At 43.6% G+C, this 26,332-nt stretch overlaps 1 protein-coding gene across 8 annotated transcripts in view; it reads left to right on the top strand.

Moving 5' to 3' along the window:
- Positions 1-24,394, top strand: part of EVA1A (eva-1 homolog A, regulator of programmed cell death) — a 199,771-nt gene extending 175,377 nt beyond the window's left edge. For 3 of the 8 annotated variants that reach the window (XM_084515727.1, XM_084515729.1, XM_084515732.1), the window contains 3 exons: positions 11,842-12,006; positions 16,071-16,244; positions 23,495-24,394. In XM_084515727.1, the coding sequence (XP_084371853.1) occupies positions 11,842-12,006; positions 16,071-16,244; positions 23,495-23,865 (710 nt within the window). In that variant the 3' untranslated portion in view covers positions 23,866-24,394. Of the gene's footprint in view, positions 1-11,841; positions 12,007-15,514; positions 15,909-16,070; positions 16,245-23,494 lie in introns of those variants that run through there. The other 5 variants (XM_084515728.1, XM_084515730.1, XM_084515731.1 and 2 more) reach the window with 5 other exon arrangements.
- The last annotated feature ends 1,938 nt before the right edge of the window (positions 24,395-26,332 follow it).

Here is a 26,332-nt window from a genome sequence, read left to right on the forward strand (position 1 = left end):
ATTTATTGGCGGGTAAGATTCAATTCAGCATTATTTAGCTCAATTAACAATGGAATAAATGAGATAAGTCTTTTCTCCAGTGATGTCTTCCACATCAATATCTCTATATAGGTGTATATATATACATATGTTTATAACTTTTGTACTTGCAGCTCAGTCTTGCAAAGCCTTAATCGCACTAATACTGGTATTTAACTAAAGTGGTTAAACTGGGAGACCAGTCAGCTTACCTGTATAGTTGATGGAGGAGTGAATTAATCACCCATCCCATCTTAGTAAGTGCCTTCAACTAGGTGGTGCAAGTCCAGGTATCATCTGAGAAAGGGACTTCCATGTAAATGAATCTTCGTTACTTTTGTGAAGGGTAGAAAAGCACACAGTAGAGTGCTCGAAATACTGTCGTCACTGAACATTTCATAAAGCCTAATAGAAACAAACATTTAGCTTTTGAAACCTCAAGTTCTTTTAAAAAATCATTATTAAGTACTGGAAAGCTGCCACAACCATCCAGCGCTGCATATTCCCACAGTTTTTTCCCGTGCTCGCAGATTGTGCTTGGTGGAAGTAACTGCAGGGCAAGTTGCATAAGAGCATAGGGTAGGTGCTTAGTGACATCCTCGCTATGCTAAAACAAAACCCTGACATTGTTTTCCATGGTGTGTGTCTGCTTTTATGTGGTGGCAAGAAAGTGACTATAATTTGCTGTTCCAGAGAACTGGCAGTTACTTGCAGTAGCAACTGTAGTAACACTCGAGCTCATAGTCCTTACTGCTCCCTCAGGATATGCATGGAAGCAAGATGATGCATGCTACGTGTTTTTCTACCAGGAAAAAAAAATACAAAAAACACACAAAGAACTTTTCACAGTCTACAAGCCAGATAACTTAAGGCCAATGGTGTGTGTTAGAGAGGCTCTGCAACTTAAATGTACTTATTGAAAAAAACAGAGGAGGTTTAATACTCTCATAATTCAAAAACATCTGTAGGGTTTATCCTCAAACTTTTCACTGGGCTCAGGAAGTCTCATCCCCAGAGGAGGATGTCTCACAGGTTATAACCATACAAATAGGAGGATTTATATTAAAAACAGTTTTGCCACTTTGTTCAAAGATCTTTGGATTTCAAGTTTGTTATTGTAGTCTGGCTTCTCTCATAAGCCAAGTCCTGTACAACAGAAGCTGCATCATGCTCTGTATCTTAAACTGCATTGTACTTTGGTTCAATAAATATTAATTTACATTAATCTGTGTATAACTGAAGGGCATATAGCACTGTAGCCACTTTATGAGGTTTTGTTCACTTTTAATCCTTATTCCAATGCTCTTGCTAAGCTTTCCTTGTGCAAGGTTTCCAGCCTGGGCATCCTGTGGGATCCTGAGAACTGTCACACTGAATCAGACATCTGACCAGACAAAGTCATTGCCTTTAACGGCAGAGGTTACCAGCTGCTCGCTGGACATTTCTCAGCCCTTGTTATCAAGGCTCTGCTATCTTTCTGGAAAAAAAAAAAAAAAAATCCAGCCCATTGTGTAGTTCTCTGTTGTTTGATTACTGGGAAAAAAAGCTGATGACATGATAAAGAACTAGCACACACTGTTGGGTAAGTAGTGCTTAGTTAAAAAGAAAATATTTTTTTAGAGCATAGCTTTACTGCTGTAATTACAAACATTTTTAATTAGACAAGAGGAACAAATGGGAAGCATCTCCTGCCTATGCCTGCCAGCAGACACGGAGACAAACCATGTGGGAATGTCTGGGGAAATGCTGGTTGGGTATTTTGTTGTTGTTTGTTTTGGTTTGTTCTGTTTTGTTTTGTTTCTTAATTAGTTCTTTTCTGTATCATTTCTCTGATGCCTTACAGGTCTAGGTGGATTACAGGATGGGTAATGCTGCATAAGAGATGGGCTCAGACAATTCCCTAAATGTCCATCTCATTGAGTAGACTCAGAGGAGAAGTTATATTCCTAACTCTTGGAATTTAATGGTTGGATTGTATCAGGCTAGTGATTGGCTCAGGTGCTGAAGCATGGGGCTTCTTACACTTTCTTTGGGGTAGGCCAGTGTAGCTGTGGATGTCCTTACTATCCCTGGTACCTTTTCTTCTTTGACTCCTGCTTCCCTGCCTTCCTTGTGTTCCTGGTGGAGGCTGGAATGGCTTTTCATCAGCTCTAGACTGTTTCAGGGCCTCTATTCCTTTACTCCATGCCATTCCCCTTACTTTATCTTGGATATCCTTGTATCCTTGGTTCCTGGAAACCTGCGGAGCTGCAACCACTTGTGTATGTGTTGGCATCCTGAGCACGGAGACTCTCCTCCATCACTGGCAAGCAGTTCTTCACATGAACAACGCCCTGGCTCTGAATCAGCCACACTTGAACACACAATGCTTCTGTCAGCGTCCTTCTGTGAGCCACACATTGTGTCACATATTTTCCTGAAAAATAGATATGCTGCACAAAAGACTTTTCTGCCAAGGCCAAAGCCTAAATAAGCCAAAGACAATGGTTCTGTACTATAAAAGTAATTTACAATAGTAAAGTCTTTCATACAGTATTAAAAGATTGTTTAAAATGACTGAGCATGATGATAACTAGTCACTAGTGAGGTTCTGCAGGGCTCCATTTTAGGGACAGTTCTCTTTGATGTTTTCATTAATGACTTGGAGGCAGGCCTTGAAGGTGTGCTGAGGTAGTTTGTGGGTGACACTAAATTGGAGCTGTTGACTCCCCTGAGGGTAGAGAGGCCTTGCAGACAGATCTTGCTGAATTAGAGGGCTTGGCAGTCACCATCTGCATGAATTTTAACAAGTGCAAGTGGTGGATTCTGCAGCTGGGATGGGGCAGCCCTGGCTGTATGTACAGATTTGGGGATGAGAGGCTGGACAGCAGCCCTGCCAAAACGGATCTGGGGGTTCTGGTTGACAACAAGTTGGACCTGAGCCAGCAGTGTGACCTGGTAGCTAAAAGGGCCAGCTGTACCCTGGGTACATCAGGCATGGCATTGCTGGCTGGTTGAGGGAAGGGATTGTTCTGTTCTGCTCTGCACTGGTGCGGCCTCATCTCAAACACTATGCGCAGTTTTGGGCACCACAATTTAAGAAGGACATAAAACTATTAGAGAGCGTCCAAAGGAGGGCTATAAAGACAGTGAAAGGTCTAGACGGGAAGGTGTATGAGGAGTGGCTGAGGTCCCTTGGTTTGCTCAGCCCAGAGCAGAGCAGGCTGAGGGGAAGCCTCGTGGTGGCCTGCAGCTCCCTCATGAGGGGAGCGGAGGGGCAGGCGCTGAGCTCTGCTCTCTGGAGACAGCGACAGGACCCTAGGGAATGGCATGGAGCTGGGCAGGGCAGGGTCAGGCTGGGGGTTAGGGAAAGGTTCTGCACCCAGAGGTGGTCGGGCACTGGGACAGGCTCCCCAGGGCAGTGGTCACAGCACCGAGCTGCAGGAGTTCAAGAAGTGTTTGGATAATGCTCTCAGACATACGGTTTTGGGTGGTCCTGTGTGGAGCCAGGAGTTGGACTCCATGATCCTTGTGGGTCCCTTCCAACCCAGGATATTTTATGAATCTATATAAAGAAAAAAAAAAAGAAATTTGTCAAAATTTGAAATTTAGCATCACCGTGATCCAAAGTGGAGTGGATTTACTTACATCATTGCATAAAACTACAGTCTGTAATAAAATTATCCTCTGAAGAGACCAACTGACTGGTATTCTCTATAAAACATAAGAAATCCATACATGAGCAGGCTAGTTTGCAAAGTATCAGTGCAAGCATGTGCTAGATGCAGTTCAAATGGGAGAACAGAGAAAGCCAGAAGAATGCTGCCATTTGTGGAATTAAGGGTACATAATTGAATGGCCAGATTCTGAATGTGCTTGGCACGTAAATAAGGAGAAGATTGCCTAATTCTGCAGGGTTGCCTCCATATGTGAGTGCTGAGCCAGTCTTCTGTTCCCACAGTGACCTTGCTGATGGTAGGTACCCCATGCTTCTAGCAGTAGTTGCTGGAGGTGACGTTGAGTTTGATTTTCCCTAAAATATACAGCTGCTGCTTCAGAGTGTAAAGTTGCTGTTGTGGTCTCCTCTGGGTCTGGTGGAGATTTGATGCAGCTGGACCGCCAGAGAGGTCTTACAGCTACACCTGGCAGAAGGTCCTATGGGGGGTGTAGCTGAATACAGTGGAATTTGGACAAGTCTCAGCTTGAGTCTTGTCCTCCTAAAGACGTATTATCTAGCGAAAATGCAGAACTCTACTGACTTCAGCAGCAAGCAGAAATCTACCAGATGAAAGTAGCTCTTCGTATCTGCAGATATCTCTTACAAGGCTTTCTTCCTTTTGATCCATTTTTCTCTCCAAATAGAACATGTAGGGAGCAGCCTGGTGCATGCGATGCTTTCCACTGTGCCCTTTGGAGACAAAAAGCCACATCAAGCAAGAGATTTATGAGTTCCTGGCAATAGATGCTTCGTATTCTGTTATTACATTTAAGATGATGAAAGAAGAACAACTAACTTTCATGACTATGAAAGCAGAAGGAAAAGTGCCTGTGGATAGATCAAGCACATGCATCATTGGCTAGAAATTAAGGTGTTTGTAGCTTCAAATCCTGATTTGAAAAGTTCAAGATAGAAGAAAAATATCTGAGTAAAAGATGTGAAGCAGTTTGTAAGATTTTAACTTAGATACACCCAGGAGAATAAATCCACAGGTAACATTATGATTCATTAACTACCCCTAATTAGGCTCCTAAATTTAAGTAGACAGAATCTCCCCTGGAGGGTTTCAAGGCACCCACCTTTCACTGTTGTGACTATACAGGGAACTTAGGAATGTAGCTTCTTTAAGGAGGACTTCTTTAGGGCACACATATGTTGAATGCCCAAATGAGGTGAACTAGTTCTTTTGATAAGATTATTGCATTTCTGGAAATAGGAGAAAACAGGGGGGGAGGTGTCTTGCAAGTCATGTGCAAGAGAAGGGAGAAACCTGGAGGGAGCAGTGCCTGTGCGTGTCTCTATGCCATGAAGAGCCTCAGTCAGATGTGCCCTGTGGTACATTAATCTCCTAAAACCTCTCACATACATCACAGACACATCACAGTCCCAGCTGACTGCAGGAGAATCCACTGGGAGAAACGATGAGATAGAGATATTTTTTTTTTGTGGGGGCTTTGTTTTCTGGAGCAGAAATGCTTTCACTTCTGAAGTCACTTCTCTGATCTCAGCTGCGTGAGAAAAGGATGAACGTCTTTTCTGTAGAAAGCAAACAAGATAAGAGGTTGTCTGCCTTGTATTTATACCATTATTGCACAACCTTTCTGTAGTGAGCTGCTGTCAGAAGATGCAGCAAAGAGCAAAGTGACTGGGCTGCCTCAGGAGTGGTCTTGGCAGAGATCTCCAAAGGTTTATATGAGCTGTGCCAGGCATCCCAGCTTGTACCGTTTCTCACCAGCCCCAAAATCACTAGAACAGACATGGATTTCTGCTTTGGGCAGTGTCTGAGGGGAGGGGCAGGGGAGGAGGGCCCTGGTGCAGGCTTTGGGCTCAGAGAGGTGTGTGTGGGTTGGTTATGGCAGGGCTATTTTCCAAGACAGTCTCACTTGATTTCCACGTGGTGCTTGGAAGTGGACTTACAGTAATTGGCATGAGTCATTTCCTTGTTATCGGTGGTTTGGAACCACCATGCTCAGAGAGCATGCCTGCAGTAGGCTGAGTAACTCCCTCTTTCTCTGGGATGTTGCATTCAGTTTCAGGATTACAGCCCATACCAGTGCTGGCTGAAAAATCTCCCTTTTTAAAGTGAATGAAGGAGAGGGAAAGGTCTTGAGTACTTATGTTTGATAAATATCTGCTTTTTTTTTTTTCTCTTTTTTTTTTTTTTTCGGGGAGGGGGGGGGGAAGGGGACTGAGGGTTTTACATGGCAATGTGTTGATCAAATTCCAACTTTTAGGCGTATGTTCTGCTGCACAAAGCACCCTTCACATCTCCTGCTGTCTCCTGTGTCACTTTACACTTTTTGTGTAAACTGTACCATACTTTAAATGTGATATAGGCTGCCCAAAGGTATAATATGGCTTTGCAGCCAAGGCATGGAGCTGATGTCCAGTGCACTCAGCCTGTCTTATGGGAGTGCCCATGTAGCCACTCATGGAGACATTTGAGAACTGTGCGATCTGATGGTCTCCCATCTAGTATTACAGCTATACCTGACCAAAAAGCAACAGTTCCCCTGTCAGATGAAGGGGAAATGTCTGATCATGGAGCAGGATTTAAAGGTAAGCTTTGGATGTCTGATGTGACAGAGGAGACTATGACAAAATGAAAACTCTTGCCACATGATGCTAACACTTGAATGGGCTACGAGTGGCCACAGACAGCTGGAAGAAATTTCAACCTGCACCTTGGCTATGCCTGAGACCCTTGGGAAGGAGACAGAGGGTTAGGCTATGCCTTAATTTAATTTTGTTGATCAAATTAGCATCTTCAATTCCCATGTTCCACTCTACATAGCGGTGTTACTTTTGTCATCAGGCTCAGAGTGTTTTCATATATGTGAATTTTCCTTTTTGCTCTGTGATTATATTGTGATGCAGTCAAAATCCACTATTTTAATATAAATTGTTGACTGATTGCGTAGTGAATTCAGGTTTTACAGCACATAAAACACTTCCGGTTCTGCAATTTTAGAGAGGCATGTACCTTACATATGTGCTAAAGAATTGCTTTATTTTAGAAGTTCAGAAACATGAATGATCCCATTTCTGGACAGATGCTGTTTACTTTCAAGTCTCAAACAACAACCACTTAGAGCTCCTAGCTCTAAAAACCTACAATGGTTTGTACTGGGTGTTTACTCACAGTATTTTTTTTTTTTTTTTTAATTTTATAAATATGTTGAGTGTCAACAGTTCCTGGCCCCAACCTGCCCGGATAAAAGGTTTGCTTGTAATTTTCAGTGGTGAGGGAATCATGTTTTGTTCAAACTGCACACTGCTTCAGTCATTCACAGCAGGATTTGCTGAAGGTCCTGCAGATCTGCTTTAATTTTACTGAGCTCATGGACTGGAAATGCACAAGTGGAGGACTGAAGAATGACAAAGCCCCCGTCTGTATGTTTTTAAGAGTGAGCTTTCACTGATCTCCCCTCCAGTTGACTGACTTGTGTATATAATGGAGGTCAGGGAGTGGAAGTCTTTAAACGTGTTTAGGCCCAGATCAAACATCAGGAAACACCAAATGATGAAATTATCAGAGTTTAAGTGAGGCTGGACTACAGGGAGTTTGAATTAGTTTCCTTTCTTTGGCACAGATTCCTTCCATGAGATTGGACAAATTATTTTGATATTTAAACACTTTCAAAACTGTCCCTAAGCCAGTTCCCCATCTGCAAAATCTGGGGCTATAACAGTTAAATGTTTTGTTTAGGGGAATAATATATGCACTTCAATTGAAACACTCAGCAGCATATTGGAGTAGAGTTCCTGAGAAAGAGCCATATTCCTCTTCGAAATAATCCCATGTGGCAAGGAGCCGAACCCCCAGAACTGGAGTGTTTAAAACTAGACAGATCAACATAGTAGACAAAATACAGCAAACCATCTTGGTTAACAAAGAGGCGAGGTGTTGGCTGGCATTTTCCATCTCTTAGCACTGCAATTCATAATTTTGCTGCTTGTAGGCATAGCAACTCTGTTTCCTGGCCACACAAGAGAGTGCTTGTGTGAAAATCCCAGCAGAAGTAGGCTCTACCATGTACAAATAAGGATGCTGTCAGCAGCAGCAGCACGTGCCTCTTCACGCTGTCCTGCCAGTTGCCTGTACTCAAGTCTGATGGGTCTGCTGTACCAGCCAGAGCACGCTTTGGCTTTGATTTTCATTTGCTGCCGCTTCTGCAGGGGAAAGGTGGCAGACAGTGGTGGTGAGGATGTGTTGTGGGGTTGGTACCACTAATTCATCGTAAATGGGTAATGCAAGTCTGGGTTTGGGAACTGGAATAAATTATTGCCAGCACGATGTTGATTCAGACAGATGAGCAGTCTTCCAGTAGGAGCAGTGGGAGCAAGGAGCCTGAACTACCTTTAAAACAGACACAGAGGGATGATATAAAGATTGTAAGCCCCACTCAGCTGCCTGGGCCACGTTATCTGAGAATTTCATCATTTGGATAAATGCCCACGTCTCAACGCTGATTGCTACCCTTTGAAAGACTGAAGATCCCCAGAAGTCCCCCAAGCATCTCCCCTCTTCCAACTCATCCCAACTCATTTCTCATCCATATTTCAAGGTGCAAGGCTCCTGACTATCGGACGTGTTAGCATTTTGATCGAGGGCCCTGTTTCATTCCCACTTGTCCTCATATTTCACTTGTTCTGCTGACTGAGTTGTGTTAACTTCTCTGCTTGATTGAATGGAGCAGGCTGGGTGCCAGCCCTTCCCTGCCAGGATTTCTGTGCTTAATGCTGAGATAAGACTAAAATCCCAGGTACTTTTTTTCTGGTGGGTTTAATTACAAATAACTTTTCTTGACACCTTGCTTCAGTTCATGCCATGCTTAATGTCAGATGTACTCCTCTCTGGAGAATTTAAGGAGGGTATTTCAAAGGAACCAGATGTTTAATCTTTCTTGTGGAGTTGGCTGCCACACAGAAGCTAACTGGAAATTGTGAGGTGTTTTGCACTTGAAAAAGCCTTTCCATTTTACTTTCTAAATCAAGCTATCTAAGCTGTGTATGGGTTTAGTGTCGTATAAACTAGAAAAAGAACAGACTTGCCGTGTACTGTCACTCTATTTACTCTTTGCCAAGGTAGTCTTGTCCTGGCAAAATGTCCTCAAGATGTTTATGGAGTCCACAGAGAAAAATGGTACCTTCAAATGAAAAAGTCCTAAGTTCATCTGCTGTAGACATCCCGTTTTGCACTAAGTTGCTTCCAGATCTTTAAAGGGGTTTAGTTGCTGAGATGAAGACAAGAACTGCCTAGGGTTTTTAAAAGTACCAAAGCACATGCTAATCACAGATGTTAAATGTCTGCCTGCTTTTGGGAATCTCTCTACATAGCCACCTGCATTTTTAGACACCAAATGCCCACTTGGTGTTATTCTTTATGCCTTACGTTCTCAGCCATCCCCAAAGGATGAAAGCACAACCATAGCCCATTAAGGTGCTGTGACACTTTGTGAGTGAATCCCTCCGAATACATCTCCATCTCCACCCTTCCTTGGGATGCCGCTGACTTGTTGCTGTGTGATTTATGATGCTTTGTTTTACTCTCTCTCTTCTTGTGGTCCTGCAGGTGGCATTTATAGTGTCTGTGGCACAGCTGCCAAAAGAAAAGATGTAGTTCGATTTCCTAAGTGTGCTTAGGAGAAGATTTATTATTATTTTTTTTTCCCGTTTGGCTTGAAGTAGGTGGTGGTGCCACCTGTTCAAAGAAAGACATGGCTCCACCCAGCCTGTGTTCTGCCCTAGAGATGGACATGAATACTGGGAGGTGAAAATGGATGTTTATGATTAAAAGGCAGTCTGAAATGTGAAAGACTAGCTCAAAATATGCTAAAAATGTGTCTCTGTGTTTCTTTTGCCTCATTTTCTTCATCAGACATATATCAACAGCTTACCTGGGTTGCAATTTGGAAGAAGGGTGTTTAAGGGCATATTGACTTGAGTCCTTTAGATGCCTTTCAGGTCCTCAGCCTGAGATGCAGCAAAAAAAAATATATTTTTTTTCTTTTTATTTCTGGAGGATGCTGAGCCCTCTGAATATCAGGTTTCCCTTTGGTGTCTCAAATTAGTCACCCAGAATTGTGATTCTCCCTGGCTGTGTGGATGGTCTCTGTTCTACCCACCTCCTCCCCAGACTTTCTGATATTTCTCTGGCACAGGTATCCCCCTTGCTTCTGTTTAGTTCTTAGCAGGGGATATGTTTCATTTGCTGCCTTCCCATCAGAAGACAGTTGCCAATTCTGGTTTCACTAGAAACTGCTGTGCCAGCTTTTTGCTATTCAGGAGCTGTAGGTTTTTTATGTCTGTTTCCTGACCTAGCATGACTCTACTAATAATGTGAGAACTTCAATGCTGATATCTTGGCAGCCTCATACAGGTCAGTCAGTAAATATAGTTACAATTCTCTTTGCCTCAGCAAAGACAGTAAGTCAAACACAATGTAAACAAGGCGGTTGGATTGCTTCCCCCACCAGTAATATTTGTAGTTATGCAGGCAAATTTAGTGGGCACGATTAAATCTCATGCTCCAGCTTTGCAGCTGATTAGCTGCAGGGGGCAGGCAGGAATTTCCTTTCTGTTCCAGGGCTGCACGCTTTCCAAGTCCTCCTCCGAGCCTTTGCCAAGGATCTCAAAGTGCTTTACTTCTTTAATTATGCTACATCACACCCCTGTGAAGAGTGTAGATGAGAGAATGATCTGCAACAGAGCAGTGGGGAAACTGAGGCACCAGGAGGTGGCAGCCAGCTTGGGACATGAGAGGTGGTGGCCATTAGACTTGGAGGAAGGAGAACTGAGCATCCCAGCAGCAGCCCTCCCTTGGGGTTTCTGTAGGTCTAATGAACATGCACCTCATTCTCAGCAGTCTGTGTCTTTAACACAGTAAAGTCGTGGCTCTCTGAAGGGACAAAGTGGTGCTTTGATGTATGTATTAGAGTACAGTCAGTGGAGGAGAACATATATTTCTCCTCTGGAAATTTAAATTTATTTATTTTGTCCTTCATTGCTCTACTTCTCTGATTTCTGAGCTGAACGACCCGTCTATGTGTTTTTTCTCTTTGTATGGAAAGGCGCTTTTATCAGAAATAGCCTCAGGCGTTGGCCTCGGCTGAGGCAGAGAACTGGTTCAGCTCCACAGGTGACATGCTTCAGTGTCTCCACAGGGCTTGATCAGTGAATTTACGGTGTGGATTCACTTTCAGTGGGTGTACACTGGTGTAGTCACACCGGCTTTGATTGCTTTGCTTGGAGGTACAGCTGAAGAGCTGGCCTTGCAACATCGAGGAGGGGAAAATAGTCTTACTGAGGCATGCTTTGGTTCAATGTAAAGGCCAAAGATGCTCAGACACAGCTCTTGTAGACATATCAACCTACCTTACCTGTGTATTGGATGAAAAATGAAGCCAAAGGGTTTAGCTGAGCCTTCACCCTCTTCCTCGGGGTGGCAGGAATAGAGGGGTCCTTCCCAGCTTAGCTGATGCCTAAAGCCCAATGAGGAGTATTTTCAACCCCACAGGGTGGGGAGGATTTCTTATAGGCAGGGTTTCTTATTCTGTGGTGGATGTTTTAAGCTTTATGCATTTTTGTGGATAGCATCTTCCAAAGGTTGGTTTTGGGATTCCAAAGTGGACAGAAATATCTGCTGTGCAGTTCTGAGCCAGCAACCTGATGGCTGGGGAGAGGCAGGGATTCAGGCATACCCGACAGTCCCTCCCCTTTGCTATGTGCTCCCTGCCCAACCCTGCACCATAGTAGGAATGGGGCTGTCCAGCTGGAGGACTCCAAACCTCAGGGCTGAGACCAAAGACCAGCTTACCAGGCATTTCAGTGCCTTAGATGGGTGTCTAAATAAGCTGTTTGAATCTGACCCTTTGTCTAGTCTCAACCCTTAATTATAAGTAAACAATATCTTATTCACTTTATAGTTTCTAGCATTTTCCCATTGAATGTCTCTGTGCTGGCATTTGGAGAGCATTCATCAAGTGGTAAATGAGTGTCTGTTTGGTCTGCACATAGTATAATTAAGTATCAGCTGAGCCCATAGCATAATGTGATAATTCTCATCCTGACCAGCTGAAATAACTCGCTCTAACAACTGTGCTTTTCTTACTCTTCTCTTTCAGTTCCCAGGAAGCTTCTGCATGAAACCCAGCCAGGACCAACCAATTACCAAGGATTTCAGAAGCCACATTTTCCACTGTGGCCAAGGGTGTTTGATCCCAATGTTATAGGGGACGGTGTGTTCCTTTCTGATGTCTCTCCTTCCAATATAGGACGTGCTCTCCCAGGTAGCTATAACTATTGCAATGCTGTCTCAAACCTAACTGTGATGTGGTAGCCGTTCCCTTCCATCTCCCCTTACAGACGCTATATACATTACCTGGGTTTCTATATTGTACCCTATATGTCAAAATAGGGTACATATATGTCTATATGTCAAAGTCACAAAGAGAGGTTTCGAGGCACGACCACCTACTGACTAAAGTGAACTGTGAAACTCACTCTGGGTTTCTTGAAGTAGCAGTAATGGCCATGCATGTCAAAACTCATCACAGAAATTCTTTGCAGACCCGTCTAACACAGTGGCAAATCAAAACCAGGGCGGACATAGCAGGAGATCTGCCTCAGAGGGGACAGAGAAGCATTCAGCTGAGCTTTGAAATATGATGCTATTTTCATAAAATGCAAAGCGAAGATATATGAATGAAGTCAAATCTTTGCTATCTAGGGACAGGTGAGTAGGAGGAAGGGATGGTGTAGGAATAAAGGAAGAGCACAGGTGAGCATTTACTGGGTTAGGCAGTGTTTTTGCATTATGTTTCCCAACATGCTGGAGACGGTGATGACATTACTTCTGAAATTCCCACACTGTGCTCCCAGAGCTTTAGGGAGTATATGGACAGAGCTACCTTGTCTTTGTCTGCAGTCTTGGTAAAGTTAACCCACAGCCTGGATAATCAATCTGCAGGTAACTAAAAGTCAGCAAGAACAGATTTGTCAGTTTAGAGGATTTACTGAAAAATTGTCAAGGAGAAGAATTTTAGGTCAGACTGAAATAAATGTTGTGACCCTGATGATTCTTTTAAATGCACAAAAAAGTGCTGAACTCATTTTCATTCATCTAAACATTTCACTTCTAAAAATGACACCTTTTTATTTAGCTTTCTTATTGTTTATTCATTCATTTTGAAAATACACACAACTTTTCAAACAAAGATGTCATCTTGAAATTAAAAGCTGTAAGACTGTTTCAAAAATAGCAAAAACAATATTTGGACATTTCTGCAATCTCCTTTCCTGTTTTATTTCTTTTGTTAAAACTATTTGCTAAAGTCTGCCTGATATCATGGATAACCTCTGCTATGCTTAAATTGTGTCACTGGCCAAATTTACTGCTAGCTGCAATAATTTCATTCAACTTCGGTGTAAAGTCACTGGGAAACTGCTTGAATGAGTGGAAACAGCTGGGAAAGGGTGAACATGGTGAAGAGAAAACCAGGGAGGGATTAGGTGAAGACAAAGTCTGCAAAGCTAGCAAAGAAAAAGAGGTTCCTTTTAGTACGATTCTGGATTAAATGACACAGGGAACTGTGTAGCATAGCAACACATGACCCTTATGAAATTATGTTTGTTTGTTTTTTTTTCCCCTCCTGCATAACCCCAGTCATTTTCTGTCTTCCCTGTCTGTGCTTGTACAGTCCTGCAGATGACAGAACCAGTTCTGTGGTTTTGTGGTGTTCTTTGCCAGAGTATAGTGTATGCAGATGAGTATTAATTTAAAAACTTGTTTGATTGCATCTGTTCTTTGGATGTGTCAGAGAAAAAAAAAAAAAGATTCTTCTTACATTTCACATAAGAGGAGTTATGCATTAGTCTCTCCTAAAAGACACCATTTTTGCACAGCTTGGTTTCCAAGGGATGTCCAAACCCAGGCAGAAGTGGTGCCCATCTCAGTCTTTCCTGGCTGATCTAGTACCTGAACACGGAGAAGCCCCTACAGGTAGTATAATTTAAACCTTAGTCCTAGTGAGATCCTGTGAATGCATTGGCAGTGAGGGGAAGGTAGATTGTCACTAACCCAGAGCTGGACAAGTGAGAGAACATGATGCAGAGGTCCCAGGTTCATATCCTACCAGCTAATCTACGTTAGCTGGACTTCAATGCTGTGTTGTAGAAACCTCTCAAAGACCTCATAGGAACCTGGAGCCACCTAACTCAGTGGTCCTCTTTAGGATCAGATGTATAGTTAGTAGATCATCTGATGATTCTCTTCCTTTTCATTGATTGTAAAGGGATTTTAGATTAATTAGTTCAGAGCTAGACCTCAGCATGTCGACATCCTGGGCAGGATACAGTTGCTTCCACATATATATCTCATTTGAGATGACCTGGGATGTTCACCTGGCTTCTGGATGCTGCTCTAAAAGGGTGAGAGTTTTCCTTACATCTCTTCTCATATCTGGCAGCATTGCATGGATGTCCTTCTAACCCTGAGGTTTCTTAGATGTCTCTGTATGGGCAAATAACATCAAGCTTTAAGTATCAGCCATGGCGAGAGCTGAATCACTCTTAAGGTCTGTCAACTAACAGCAGGATTCAATTGCCTCAGTTTAGATACATAGTGCTATGTGATATGCTTTGAAGTATGCAGGACATCTTCAGGAGAGTAGTGGTTCAGTTTGTGGACATGAAAAATTTACCCTTCTTTCAGTGGATTTCTTTGCAGGAACAGTAGTTGAGAAAAACTCAACCAGTTGTACAGATGTGGATTTACTGGGTAAAGAGAATAAAAAGAAAGATTAGAGATCATGTTAATATTTCTGGTGCTTACATCTGAATTAAAATATTTTCCAAGGCTTTCCTGTTAATTTCCTGCTGGCTGTGCCTTTACCCCTCTGTGCCCCAGTGGCTCCATTGCATAACTAGTCTGCAGCAATCACTGTTCTTCCAGAGCAAGAAGCTCTTTGGATATTTTTCTCTTTTGCATTTGCCAGCCATGCACCCACATTTGAAAACTTTGCTCGGGGGCCAGTCATTAACACCTTGGTAGCTTGTAAAGTGTGGCTTTCCCAAGGCCATGCAGCTTTTCAGTGGCAGAGATACAACTGTGACCACATTCCTTGGGGCTGATCCCTTACAGCTTCACCTGGACATCCATTCCCGCTGCTTCTCCTGTGAGGCAGATTAGGACTTGACACTACTGCATGCATGTTCGTGCACTCAGTGCCTCTCCACCCAGTATTACCTGTTCTCTTTGACAGCCCTCGATTTCTGTCATTGCTTCCCTGGGCTGTGCCTCTTCATAGTGCACACAGCGCGAGGGTGAAGGTGATGTCTCATTTTGGCAGGTTTTTAGGGAACAGAGGCAGATGAGGTGAGCACAGAACACCTCATGTTGTGGCTGTGGTCAGAGTGCCTTTTCTTGCATGGCACTGGTTGTATTGTAGGAGATGGACCCGGCAGTTTCCTGAATTTAATACCTGCAGGTAAATGGGAGCCAGGTGCAAGTCTGTGATTTTACCTTGTGCTGCTTGGAACCAGACACATGGGGAAAGGAGCCTGGAAATCTGTAACAGCTACTGTTAAACAGTCACATGGATGATGGAACTGGGTCCTGTGCACTGACTTTTTTTGTGTGTTTAAAACAATTAGTGTTTTATAACTGGTGGGGGTGTCTGCCAGCAGATCAAGGTGCAGGGAGTACTCAGCAGTGAGCTGATAAGGTCTGAAAGGGTCGCTTTGAGCCTCCTGGAATTAGCTGTATTCTTAGCTCCGGTCTTCAACAAATAAAATCAAATCATAAACCCAAGTTCACTCACCTCTCCGAAGGGGAAATGATGTCTGGGTGAAACACAATGCAAGCAGGCTTCTGAAGGAAGTCATAAACTCAAATCTGCCCTTCCCCGAAAAAGCTGGAGAAAAAGTGCGTCTGTTTGCCAGGTGTGGATGGATCGCTGCAGCGTGACACTGGTGGAGGGTTGCCAACTCTGCCGGTGTTTTCTGAGCCAGTGTGCTGGCTTATAACAAGCTTAGCTGATAAAGGCCCCTTTGATTTACATAAGAGAAAAGAAACCTGATTACATATTTGCTGTAACGTAGGTGGGTGTGTTTAAGTGGTGACATGAAAGAGCAGGAGACGGGGGAGAGAAGATGCTGTCTGGATGCAGACAGGGCATGGACTCAACTGAAGGTAACTGCAAAGGTTTAGTTGACCCCCAAAAGAGGAGCAAATTTGGGTGGCTTGCTGCTGAGCAGCTCTGGATTTCTGAATGCAGATGCTGACCTTGTGAGGCTAGGGCAGGACAGTGCTGGTACACTTGCCTGGTTCCTCATTCCCTTTCTGTTTCAAAAGCAGAGAAGAAGAAAGGGAGATCGGCCACGTTCTACCCTCTGGACAACACCCCCTTCCTGCTTCCTGTGGATGAGACACAACCGCCGGTGTTCACCAGCAGCATGGAGCCCGTGGGCGTTAGCACAGAGATGGCACTGCTCAGCAACATCCTAGCAGCATACGCCTTCATCACAGGTAGGTCTGGTGGCCACCACCTCTCTGGGCTCTTTGTAGACCCTCAAACAAGCCTATGTTTCATAGCCACCTAGGGCTAAATCCGCTTCTTTGAACTGTTGGTGTTTTTCATTCATCTCTCAGCAAATTCTCCCTTGAAAGACCTGACGAGGGCAGCCCTAGCTGACAGTATACAAGAGGGTTTATTGTGCTCTGCGCTTCCCTGGATTTGCTCTCATCTGAAGTTGAATACAATGTAATCTTACATGCTGTATTATTCCTAATGCTCCATTTTCCTGGAGATCAAAGCCTGGCACATTAGGAAGGCAAGCTTGTTGTCCTGTAATTTGGAAAATAAGCAACACTCAGATCATTACCCTGCTTAAGAGAATTTGGCTTATCTTCAGTAGAAGTGTGAAGATGAAGTAGCTTGAGAGTCTGCTTAATTGTATATTTAAATGTAGTTTAGAGCAAGATTTCCTTGGATCACAGTTTATCTTTCACCCACATGCAGCTTTCAAGTAGCAGAGGAACCATCTGCCTTTAAGATTGGTGTTAAAAAGTTGCTCTTGAGATAGAGACTGTGTGCTCTGTTCATTGCTTGGGGTCAGTACCACTGATAGCAAAAAGTCCAGCAAAGGCAGGAGACGTAGTGCAAATGTTTTCCATCTTGTGAGGTGCCTTGTCAAAGTAGAGGTTGACTACAGAGTTGGATAAGCCATGCCCAGAATAGGAGGAGCACTGTCTGGGTAACATCAGATGCACTAATTCAACACATTTTAGGGCAAACTACTGCTTTCCACAGAAGGAAGTTTCTTATGGGATTGCAGATTGTTCTCCATTTGAATGAAATATTTGTATGCACCTTGTTAGTAATACTAACGTGTTGCTCTTTCACTACACACTGTTAATAATTCTGTGTACTGCAACTGGTCTGCTCACAGTTAGGCTGGGGTCTATATAACTAAAACTCCTGTATTCACGAGCAACAATTATTCATGTCTTTGTGCCATTCAGCCTTGCCGATTCACTAAATACTAATGCATTCTTGGTGCAATGCTCTTGGTTTTGCTGAGATACCACCATGCTGCTACAGACAAGTATTTGGATTTGAAACAACTAACTAGAGCTTTGCATTTTGGAATCACTGAGTAGCTTAAGAAGAGTTTTTCTGCACACTTAGTGGACAGTCCTTCTAAAAGGACCATGAATAGTGAATGCAAAGTTCTGACTTTCTAGTCATTGAATGGTGGCATTGGGTCCTGTTTTTTCATGACACCTTGAAGAAGCAGGCAGATTAAGTAGAAGTAGTAATGTTCTTCACAAAAGATGGCTGAAAGGGATATATTTTCATTGTATGGACTTCCCTAAGGAAAGATTAGGAAAAGCAAACATTAAATGAATCTTCTATGTATCACACTTCTCCCCTCTTTTACCTATATCTGCCATTTTTGACATGAAAAAAATACCTTCATTCCCAACTTTACTATAAAATAAAATCCTGTTAACATTATTTTCCCCATCTGAATGGTAATGGGTAGCAGAAGGTTGTAGGATTTATGGTAGGGGCCAGTTGGTACTAGGATTCAGGACTGCTGACTATGCCCCAAGGACTTAGCTTCCATTTACCACAGCAGAACTCTTTGACTCTGCATTCCTTTTATGGGGCACAAGGCCTCGATTCATCCCCTTCCCAGGGTGTCACTCTTGGCAGGAGCCTCTAAAACTTACTCCAGCACCAGTAATAAATAATGACAGCTTTAACTGTCATGTTGCTGTGGAACTTGCTTGTCCTCTCACAATGTGGTCTCCTTGTGATGTGTTTGGATTCACTGGATGTCAAATAGGCAAAACCGACACCTCACAACTTTGATTTACAGTGAGGAGTTGAGGAGCTTGTTGCACCATGACTGTTAGGTGAATTTTGATCTCAATGGTATGGATGTTCAGTTTGTTATTTATCACAAAAATAATTGATGGCTGCCCTGTGGATTGAAACAGCAGATGTCCTAAACCATCTTTATTTGCTACATGTAATTTAGCTCTTTGATTTTAGCAGGGAGGATAGAATTGGCATGATTTATTTTGATATATGTGAGAATGTGGAGGTTTTAGATTATATTTCCAAAGACAAGCTGTGTCACAGGGCACAAATGTCATTTGCATAAAACTAAAGCACTGCAAAGCCACCCCCGTTCATCCTGCAGACATTGAGCAGCAAAATAGTTGGAAATTTTCATGCTTCCCTGAGTTTTGAGCCCTGAAGTAAGCTTAAGCCACAGCAACTGTTGATGTTCATAGAGGAGCCACAGAAGTGTCTCAGGAGAGGCAGGGTGCCGGACAGCCAGGAAGACTTTGGTTCTGCTTCACACAATTTTCACCACTCTTAACCACAGCTTCTGTGCCATAGGGAGACATTAATGCAAGAACTGCAATGTTTCCTGACACTAAAAACGTCCCTCAGGTACACTTTGCAAACTGAAATTGCTGTATTCAGGTTTTGCTTGTGCTGGTGAGTTGGCTCAAAACAGGACTTCGCAAGAGTAAACTGTAAAAGGCAGAGGTGATATATAAAGAAAATTTTTGCTTTTGGTACAGGGGATGCTGTAAACCCTCAAATCCACTCCAGGAAAAGGCAGTTACGGGCACTTGGTATTGCATGGGTCAAGAGTAAGGACAATCCACTCTATTACTTGTAAGGACAATCTATTATTTTCCTGCCTCCTGGCAGTGGGGTGTCTCTTGGCTTGGGGAGAATATCAAAATCATGTGCTCACTGGTGTTTACTTTTTCTTCACAAGATGATAAGTTTTGTTGGGAAGCTGCAATAAAGAGCTGCAGGCTCTGTCATTTGCACCATTGGTACATGCAGGGTCTTGCAATCCACAGAGGGGAAAAGTACCAATGCTAGTGAAATCTGTGCTCATTTCTATCATCTTTTTGGCTGAAGTTGTTGTATAAAAGTTGGGAACATTCCTATTGACAAATGAGGGTTGAAAAGTCACAGCACAGCAGGAAGCAAAGGCTCTTTGCAGGAGTGTTGGTTCTCACTGTCAATTCTGTTTGCAGCTATCACCATGGTTAGGAGTATCACAGCCAGTTTGGTGTTAGTCTTGTCCCAGCTTCAAGAACCTTGAACACAATTTCTCAGAAACAGGGAGAAAGAGTCAACAATATCTATGACAAGTGAATTTACAAGCTGATCAGACAAATATGTCTTGCTCAGAATTCAGTCCTGCAAAAGGCTCAGGGATGCCCCTAATTTGAAAGCTGATTTTTGTTACAGAGTTAGGTTTTTAATTATATGCAATCCCTGCCTGTAAACCTCAGACCTGTTATTTGTCATGGACTTGATCCAAAACCTGTCTGAGTGCTTGGGAAGATTTCACCACTCTTGGTGACAGCTGGAACTGGCTCTGCAGTCACAGTCTGTCACCAAGACCAGAACCATCCCTTGTGATTAAATAAATATTAAATGTCCCAATTGTATCAGAGCACTCCCAATGCCTTCCTTCGGACAGGTGACTTACTCCAGTTTTGTAGCCCCATTCAGATTGAAGTTGTTAGAGGGAAACCTACATAAATCCATGTTTTATTCTTCTTCCATAAGCAGAGAGCAATGCTGCCAAGTTATTAACAAGGAACTTCCAAAAAACAACCCAGGGGAGATCATTCCAACTTCTGGACTGCTTGGCCTGAGCCTTATTAATAAGGGGCTCCTGGAGAGCTTTCTCTGTTCTACCAAGGGAGTTCAGCAGCCTGTGGGGCTAACTGTAAATTCCCTAGAAGATATTGCTCCTACTGTTCATCTGGCTATGCTTAATGCCGAACCTTTTATTGGGGCCCTCTCAAATTCTCCTCCCCACTGAGGTTTCTGAATGTATGAAGCCATCACAGGAAGCCAGCAGTGTTAATGCCTAGATTGGTTTTTATTTATTGAAACAATTTGTTATAATAGCAATAACAACCTTGGCCCGGGGCATTTCCTGGGGAATTAATGGCAGTCTGGGTTGATGCTCCCAGCAGATTGTTAGCCCTCAGGAAACAGGCTCCATAATTGCTGCTGGTTTGGTTGGAAAAACAAAATAAAATGTGTTTCTAATTTTTGGTCAGTTTGAGCACATAGAAAATGGTGGCTTTTGTATAAAGGGCTGTAAAGAGCATATATCTTTTGTCTGCATTGATTAAGTTCAGGCTTGAATCAATGACATTTTCATCAATGCTTTCAGTCCAGAAAGAGAAATACCAGGGAGGAGGGAAGGAAACGCCAACTAGAGAGATTGACAGCAACTGGGTCCTGCTAAAAGTTTAGGAGAAAAACATAGCTCTGAGCTGTCATCCACAGCTCAGGGGAAGGAAAAGCTGCTCTGGTCAAAATCCATGTGTTAAAGTGTGTAGTAGGGCACACACATACACACACTTGAATGCATACCAAAATTATGTTAACTCCTGCCACTGATATCCATACACTTTTAAAGAGTTTTTCATATACAGTAAGTGTTTTGAGGTGTCAGTGTTTGCATGATGAATCTGAGCCTCTCTTGAGTTTTTGGAAGATGCTGAGAATACATTTACTGAAAAAGTTTGCCCCTTTTTGGACTTAGCAAGGAGAACATGTATGGGGGGAGGTTCTCAAGATCACTAATCATCTGTCAGCCCCCCAAATTTAGGCTGTTGCTGACTTGGCTACTCCAACAGAGAAAAAGCACAGCCCCTGGTTTTTAGCTTAATTTGCTCTTTCTGCTGTGAAAAGAGAGATGTTGCTGTGCAAGTGGATTGTATGCGTGATAAATGCCAAGACTGCAGTTGAACATAGGGTTACAGCTGAGTGAGGAAGTCCAGACAGTGTCTCAGATGTTGACAGAGTAGCTGTAGGAGCTCATAAATGCCAGTGGAGCCCAAAGATTCAATTACAGCCTTGCACTGCATGAAGGGCTATACACACAAGGACAAGCAGGGGATGAAAAATGGTTGCTTAAGTAGTAATTGAGGTGCAGTTTGCTCATGAGCTGGATACAGTAGCATGGAAAAAGGAGCGTGGAGGAGAATGGAAAAGCAGGACGTGGACAAAAATGGGAGAAGAGAAACCACATGTCTGTGTCTCAGGCTCAAATCTATGTTTTTTTTATGAGTTGCTTTAAAAGAGCAAGCAGTGGAACTAATGCAACCAAATCAAGCCCATGTGTGTGCAGGAATGTGGTGTGCAGGAAAGTGTGCCTGGCATCTTGTCAGCCAGAGACAGAACAGAGGCAGACTGGACCAAGTGTCTTCCAGGACAAACAGAGCACTCCTGCTCATTTGTTCTTTGCTGCCTGGGTGTCCTTGGAGCCTTCCTTACACCTACTTGCAAGGGAAGCTGTGCAACTGCTGTCCTGACTTATACTGCAGATGGAGGTAAAAGCAGTATCAGTCATGGTTCTGCTTTTCCTGGGGTTGTTAAATGTCTGAAATTAAGACCACTTCTTTGGTGTTCACACTGTAGCAGATGGGCAATGGCTTTGCTACAGCACAAGCAGGGCTTAAGCTTTAATTTAATTTGAGTTCTGTCCCTTGAGTTCAGGGTTGCTGTTAACTTCATTGAAGCCAACATTTCACTTAGCCAGACTGCTACAAGAGCTGCCAGCACATCCTCTCATACCTTTCTGCTATATTCTCATTTACCTTCAGCTTTTTGCTGGCTCACTCTTGTCAAAATATTTTAGTTTAAAACCTCTGGTTTTGATCCCTTGCCACTCGAACTATTGATGCATTTCCTTCCTCTTCTGCATTGCTGAATGCATCTTTTGCAGTTCTCTTTTCCTGCTTTTGTAGTCTCTATTCAGTCTCTTTTTCTCTCTCCACACCATCCACATGAGCCCCTCTAGCAAGTCTCAAGTTTTATTAGCCAGTTTTCAGGTTATCATGACATCTTCCTCTTCCTTAGTTTGTCAGTCATCTTTGGATGCTTTTGGTAGAAGAGAAATGCAGAGCACAAAGTCATGTCTTTCCTGTAACTGTTCCATGAGCATCTCCATACACTGAACCACACATTGCCCTGAACCACACACAAGCCAGTGTCCAGGTTCTGACCACAGAATCAGAATAATTTAGGTTGGATGGGGCCTCCAGAGGTCACCTGGTCCAAGCCCCTGCACAGAATGTAGTCAGCATTGAAGTTAGAGCAGGTTGCTCAGCATCTTGTCCTGTTGAGTTTTGAGTATCTCCAAATGTTTTCCAGTTCATCTTTCCTTAAGGAAATCAGTTTCTAAAAGCACAGTGTGGGGAGCTGAAGGTAGGGCCGAGCCTTTTAGTCACTGAGATCTTCCAGGGATGCAGTGTCAGGCTCTCAGCTGGGGGAACTGTTACAGCTCTGTCACCGAATTCAAAGGAGTAGGATTCATCTGAGGAGCTGACTCCATCCCTCAACTCAGGACTCCCAACAGACACAGCAGAGTAGAGCTGGTCTTGACACTTCTGCTTGGTTCATCTTCACCCATTCAGTCTATCTATAAACCCAGAATATGCTCAGATGATTCAGCCCAGGGGAATCACAGTAACAACATTTATCATAATTACACTTCTAAGTAGTCCCACGAACCAAAAAAAAACTGTAGTAAGTAAACAAGATAACCTAGTTTAAAAGGCACTGTGGGTCCTTTGGAGTCTTGTTATATCACCTCTGAAATGCGGCCATGCAGGATTCATCCTGTTAGTGCACTAACTCCAGCTCTGCTTCTGCAGCACAGGTATACTTTTTGGTGGTCTGGGCAGAAAGCCAGCACACTTGCCTTAGATAAGCAAATGAAACCTATGAATAAGTAATACACATTTTTCCGTGCTGTAAGGCTTGCCATTTCTGCTGGGCCACAGCACAGGGAGTGTATAAAGCTTTATAATAATCTTTATTCCTTGTGTGAAGATAATGGATGTGACAGAGAGTTGCACTCAGCTGCTGCTGGGTGTGCAGCTCCCTGGTCTCAGCCCCACTCCCACAGCCACTGGAATTAGCATTTAATTCTGTGGGCTGCTCCTACCCCTTCCAGATAACTCCAAGATGCAACTGCAGCTAACCCACATTCTGCATGTGGGTAAATGCCTTGGCAAAAATCCACCATTTAAATTCCCCTCCCTAGCTTCCCTGGGGAGAGGTGGCAAAGGACATTTGGAAGCAAAAGACCCATCAGAAACTTTGCCCCTCCAGAGAGTATTACTGGTATTTGCACAGAGGAGCAAACTGTGCGTTCTGTTCTTTTAAGGGTTGTTCTCAAGCGTTGTTTCCTTTCCCCTTCCAGAAAACCCTGAGCGAGCTGCTCTGTATTTTGTCTCCGGAGTGTGCATTGGACTCGTCTTGACACTGCTGGCCTTGGTGCTCAGGGTGTCCTGCCGAACGGACTGCAAACGCTCCTCCGCCAAAAAACCTCCACGGGAGCGGGAGAGCGACAGTGACAGCAGCGACAGCGACGACGATTCGGACACCACTTCCGACCTGTCTGCCCGCAGGCATCGCAGGTTCGAGAGGACTTTGAACATGAACGTCTTCACGTCAGCGGAGGAGCTGGAGCGAGCTCAGAGGCTGGAGGAACGGGAGCGCATCATCCGGGAGATCTGGATGAACGGCCAGCCGGACATCCCAGGGACCAGGAGCCTCAACCGCTACTACTAGGTGGTGGGGAGCCCAACCATCCCGCACTGCTCCTCCACACCTGGTAGAGGGGAGAGGGGGGGGAGCAGTTTCACCTGGATGTCTCCTCTTTTCCTTCCAGGAGTACTACCTGGGGCAGTGTGGATGGACAGCAATAAAGCTTTCCCCCTCTCCTTTTCCCTGACATATAGCTATCACCCCTCTTCATGGACAATTTCTGGTTACATCAGAGGTGGTTGCCAACTTTGTTTCTTAGTAGCCGTCAGGAAGCCGGCGATTAGAGTCCTCCCTTGTGGGGCATGGAGCTTGGCACGCTGCGGTACAAGCGCTCCCCTCTTGGCTGGGGAGAGGAGTCATCTAGGTTTTGGTTTTCATTTAGAATTTTGGGGTTTCTCTTTCCTGAGGACTTTGGGAGAATTGTGAACGAAACTACAAGTCTGGAAAGATGATTTGGGAAGGGAGGGGGAGGTAAATCCCGACCGATTGTCTTGTGACTTCAGAAGCCATGAGATTAACCTAATTAAAACCCAACGGCAAATGACTTGTTAAGAACTGGGGGATGGGGGGGAGGGGGGGATTCTTCCATCGTGAAATCATCTCGGTGCTTGGATGTTTGCCATAGTGTATTCAGTTATTTATGGCTGTCTTTTCATCTTCCTTTTCAATGGGAGCATTTTTATTTTTATTTTTTACTGACACCTCAGGGATAAAATCCTATTTTTTTTTGAGTCTGTTCTCCCTGCTGGCCCCTGTCAAACACAACCCAACCCACCTCCGACAGTGAAATTATGGTAATATAAGAGATGTGTCAGTGATTGGTGAGATGTTAACAACCTCAAAGAGGTTGAAAAGGGTTTTCTTTTTGTTTGTTTTGTTTTAAATATATATATATATATATATTTGAAGATGCTGCACAGGAATGTGCCTTATTCTTTTTTTTTTGTTGTTAAACTACAGTTTTCCTATGGATAGCAATGCACAATGTTTTATATATTTTATTAAAAAAATAAAAAAGGAAAAGGTCTATGTTTACCAGAGGAAAATGGAGACAGAAGAAGACACGTATAACAGCAGAATGGGTAATAAATGCTAAATAAACTCTGGTTTGCTTCAATGCATTTGAATTTGCATCCTCACTTTTGGCACTTTGGTTGCTCGAGGGAACTGCTTTGGAAGAGGAGCACACCTCTGCAGGCAATCAAGGCTGACGTCCTCTGCATGCAGGAACCTGGAGGCACTTTTTCCTTTGGCCTCAGCCCAAAGTCTGCTTCTGCAGGGCACACAAGCAGGAGCAGCTGAGCAGTGCATTGGTTCCCAATGGCCATCCCAAAGCCTACCTGCACCAGGTGAAAGAGTACCAGTGGTTTCACGGTGCTTTGAGCTTGTTCTCCAGTCCCAAATCATACCTGGGCCAACAAATACTCAATGGACCAAAAAAATAAATTGAAAAAAAAAGTGAAATGTATTGTAGTACAAGATTGGTTTAGGGTTTGATCCTCAGTCTCTTAGGCATGCTTGTGTCTTAAGAGTTTGCCAAATACTGGCAATGCAAGTTACAACCAAAGGCTCTGGATGCCCAGAGCTTTTCCCTAGCATCAGGGAGAGATGGGGATGGGTGGACCTGCCCACAAGATAACCGGGGACATTAGAACAGGGCTGAAAGGGTTCATATGTTATGCCAAACAGTTGTGTGGTGGGACAGCCCTGCAGACCAAGGGCCTTCTTAGAATCGTAGGATATCCTGAGTTGGAAGAAACCCACGGGGATCATCGAGTCCAGCTGCATTTGAAGTGCTCACAAGTGTTTTCTCCTGTCTCTTGGCTCTTGGAAGGTGAGAACAAAGTTGAATAACTGCAACAGGTCTTGCTGGTAACATCAGCAATGAGTTTGGCCAGCAAGAAGTGGCTTAACCACAGAGTGGTTCCTGTTTCTGGCCCCGTGCAGGTTCAAATGGAAAGATTCGTTATCGACCTGGGATGTAATTTTACAGCTGATATTCAGAAATAAAGCAGAAAGGAAAGTCCTAAACCCTGGCTGAGACACCAGGTGCTGTGCTTTAGCTGGTATGTATAATTTGCTGTGTATGCTGTACTGAGAGAAGCAAAATGACAGCATAAGGTCAGGGGATCAGTTTTGTTGGCCATTTGTTTTCTTCCACAATAAGATACAGTCCCTCAACATTGGTGATTAGGGGATAGCAAATTTTTAGATTTAGAGTGCTGTTTCCTGAGAAGTAGATTGCAAAATTGATTAAAATAAATGCTATAAGTGAATGGATTTACATATACGGTTTTCCCAATTGAATTCTTTTGACCAGAGGAAAAAGCAAACGTAGTAAGTCTGAGTGTACTTTATATGCAACTAAGGGATTCCAGTGTAAATCACAATGAAGTCCATGTTACAGACTGATGAACAATCCTCCCTGAGCATTGCTAGTGCTGCTGTAAATCTTCCAGCTGAAGCTTGCAAGGCAAAGCAGCAGGTTGTG

The sequence above is a fragment of the Aythya ferina genome (genome assembly GCF_964211825.1).
Source record: "Aythya ferina genome assembly, chromosome: 3".
Taxonomy (NCBI): domain Eukaryota; kingdom Metazoa; phylum Chordata; class Aves; order Anseriformes; family Anatidae; genus Aythya; species Aythya ferina.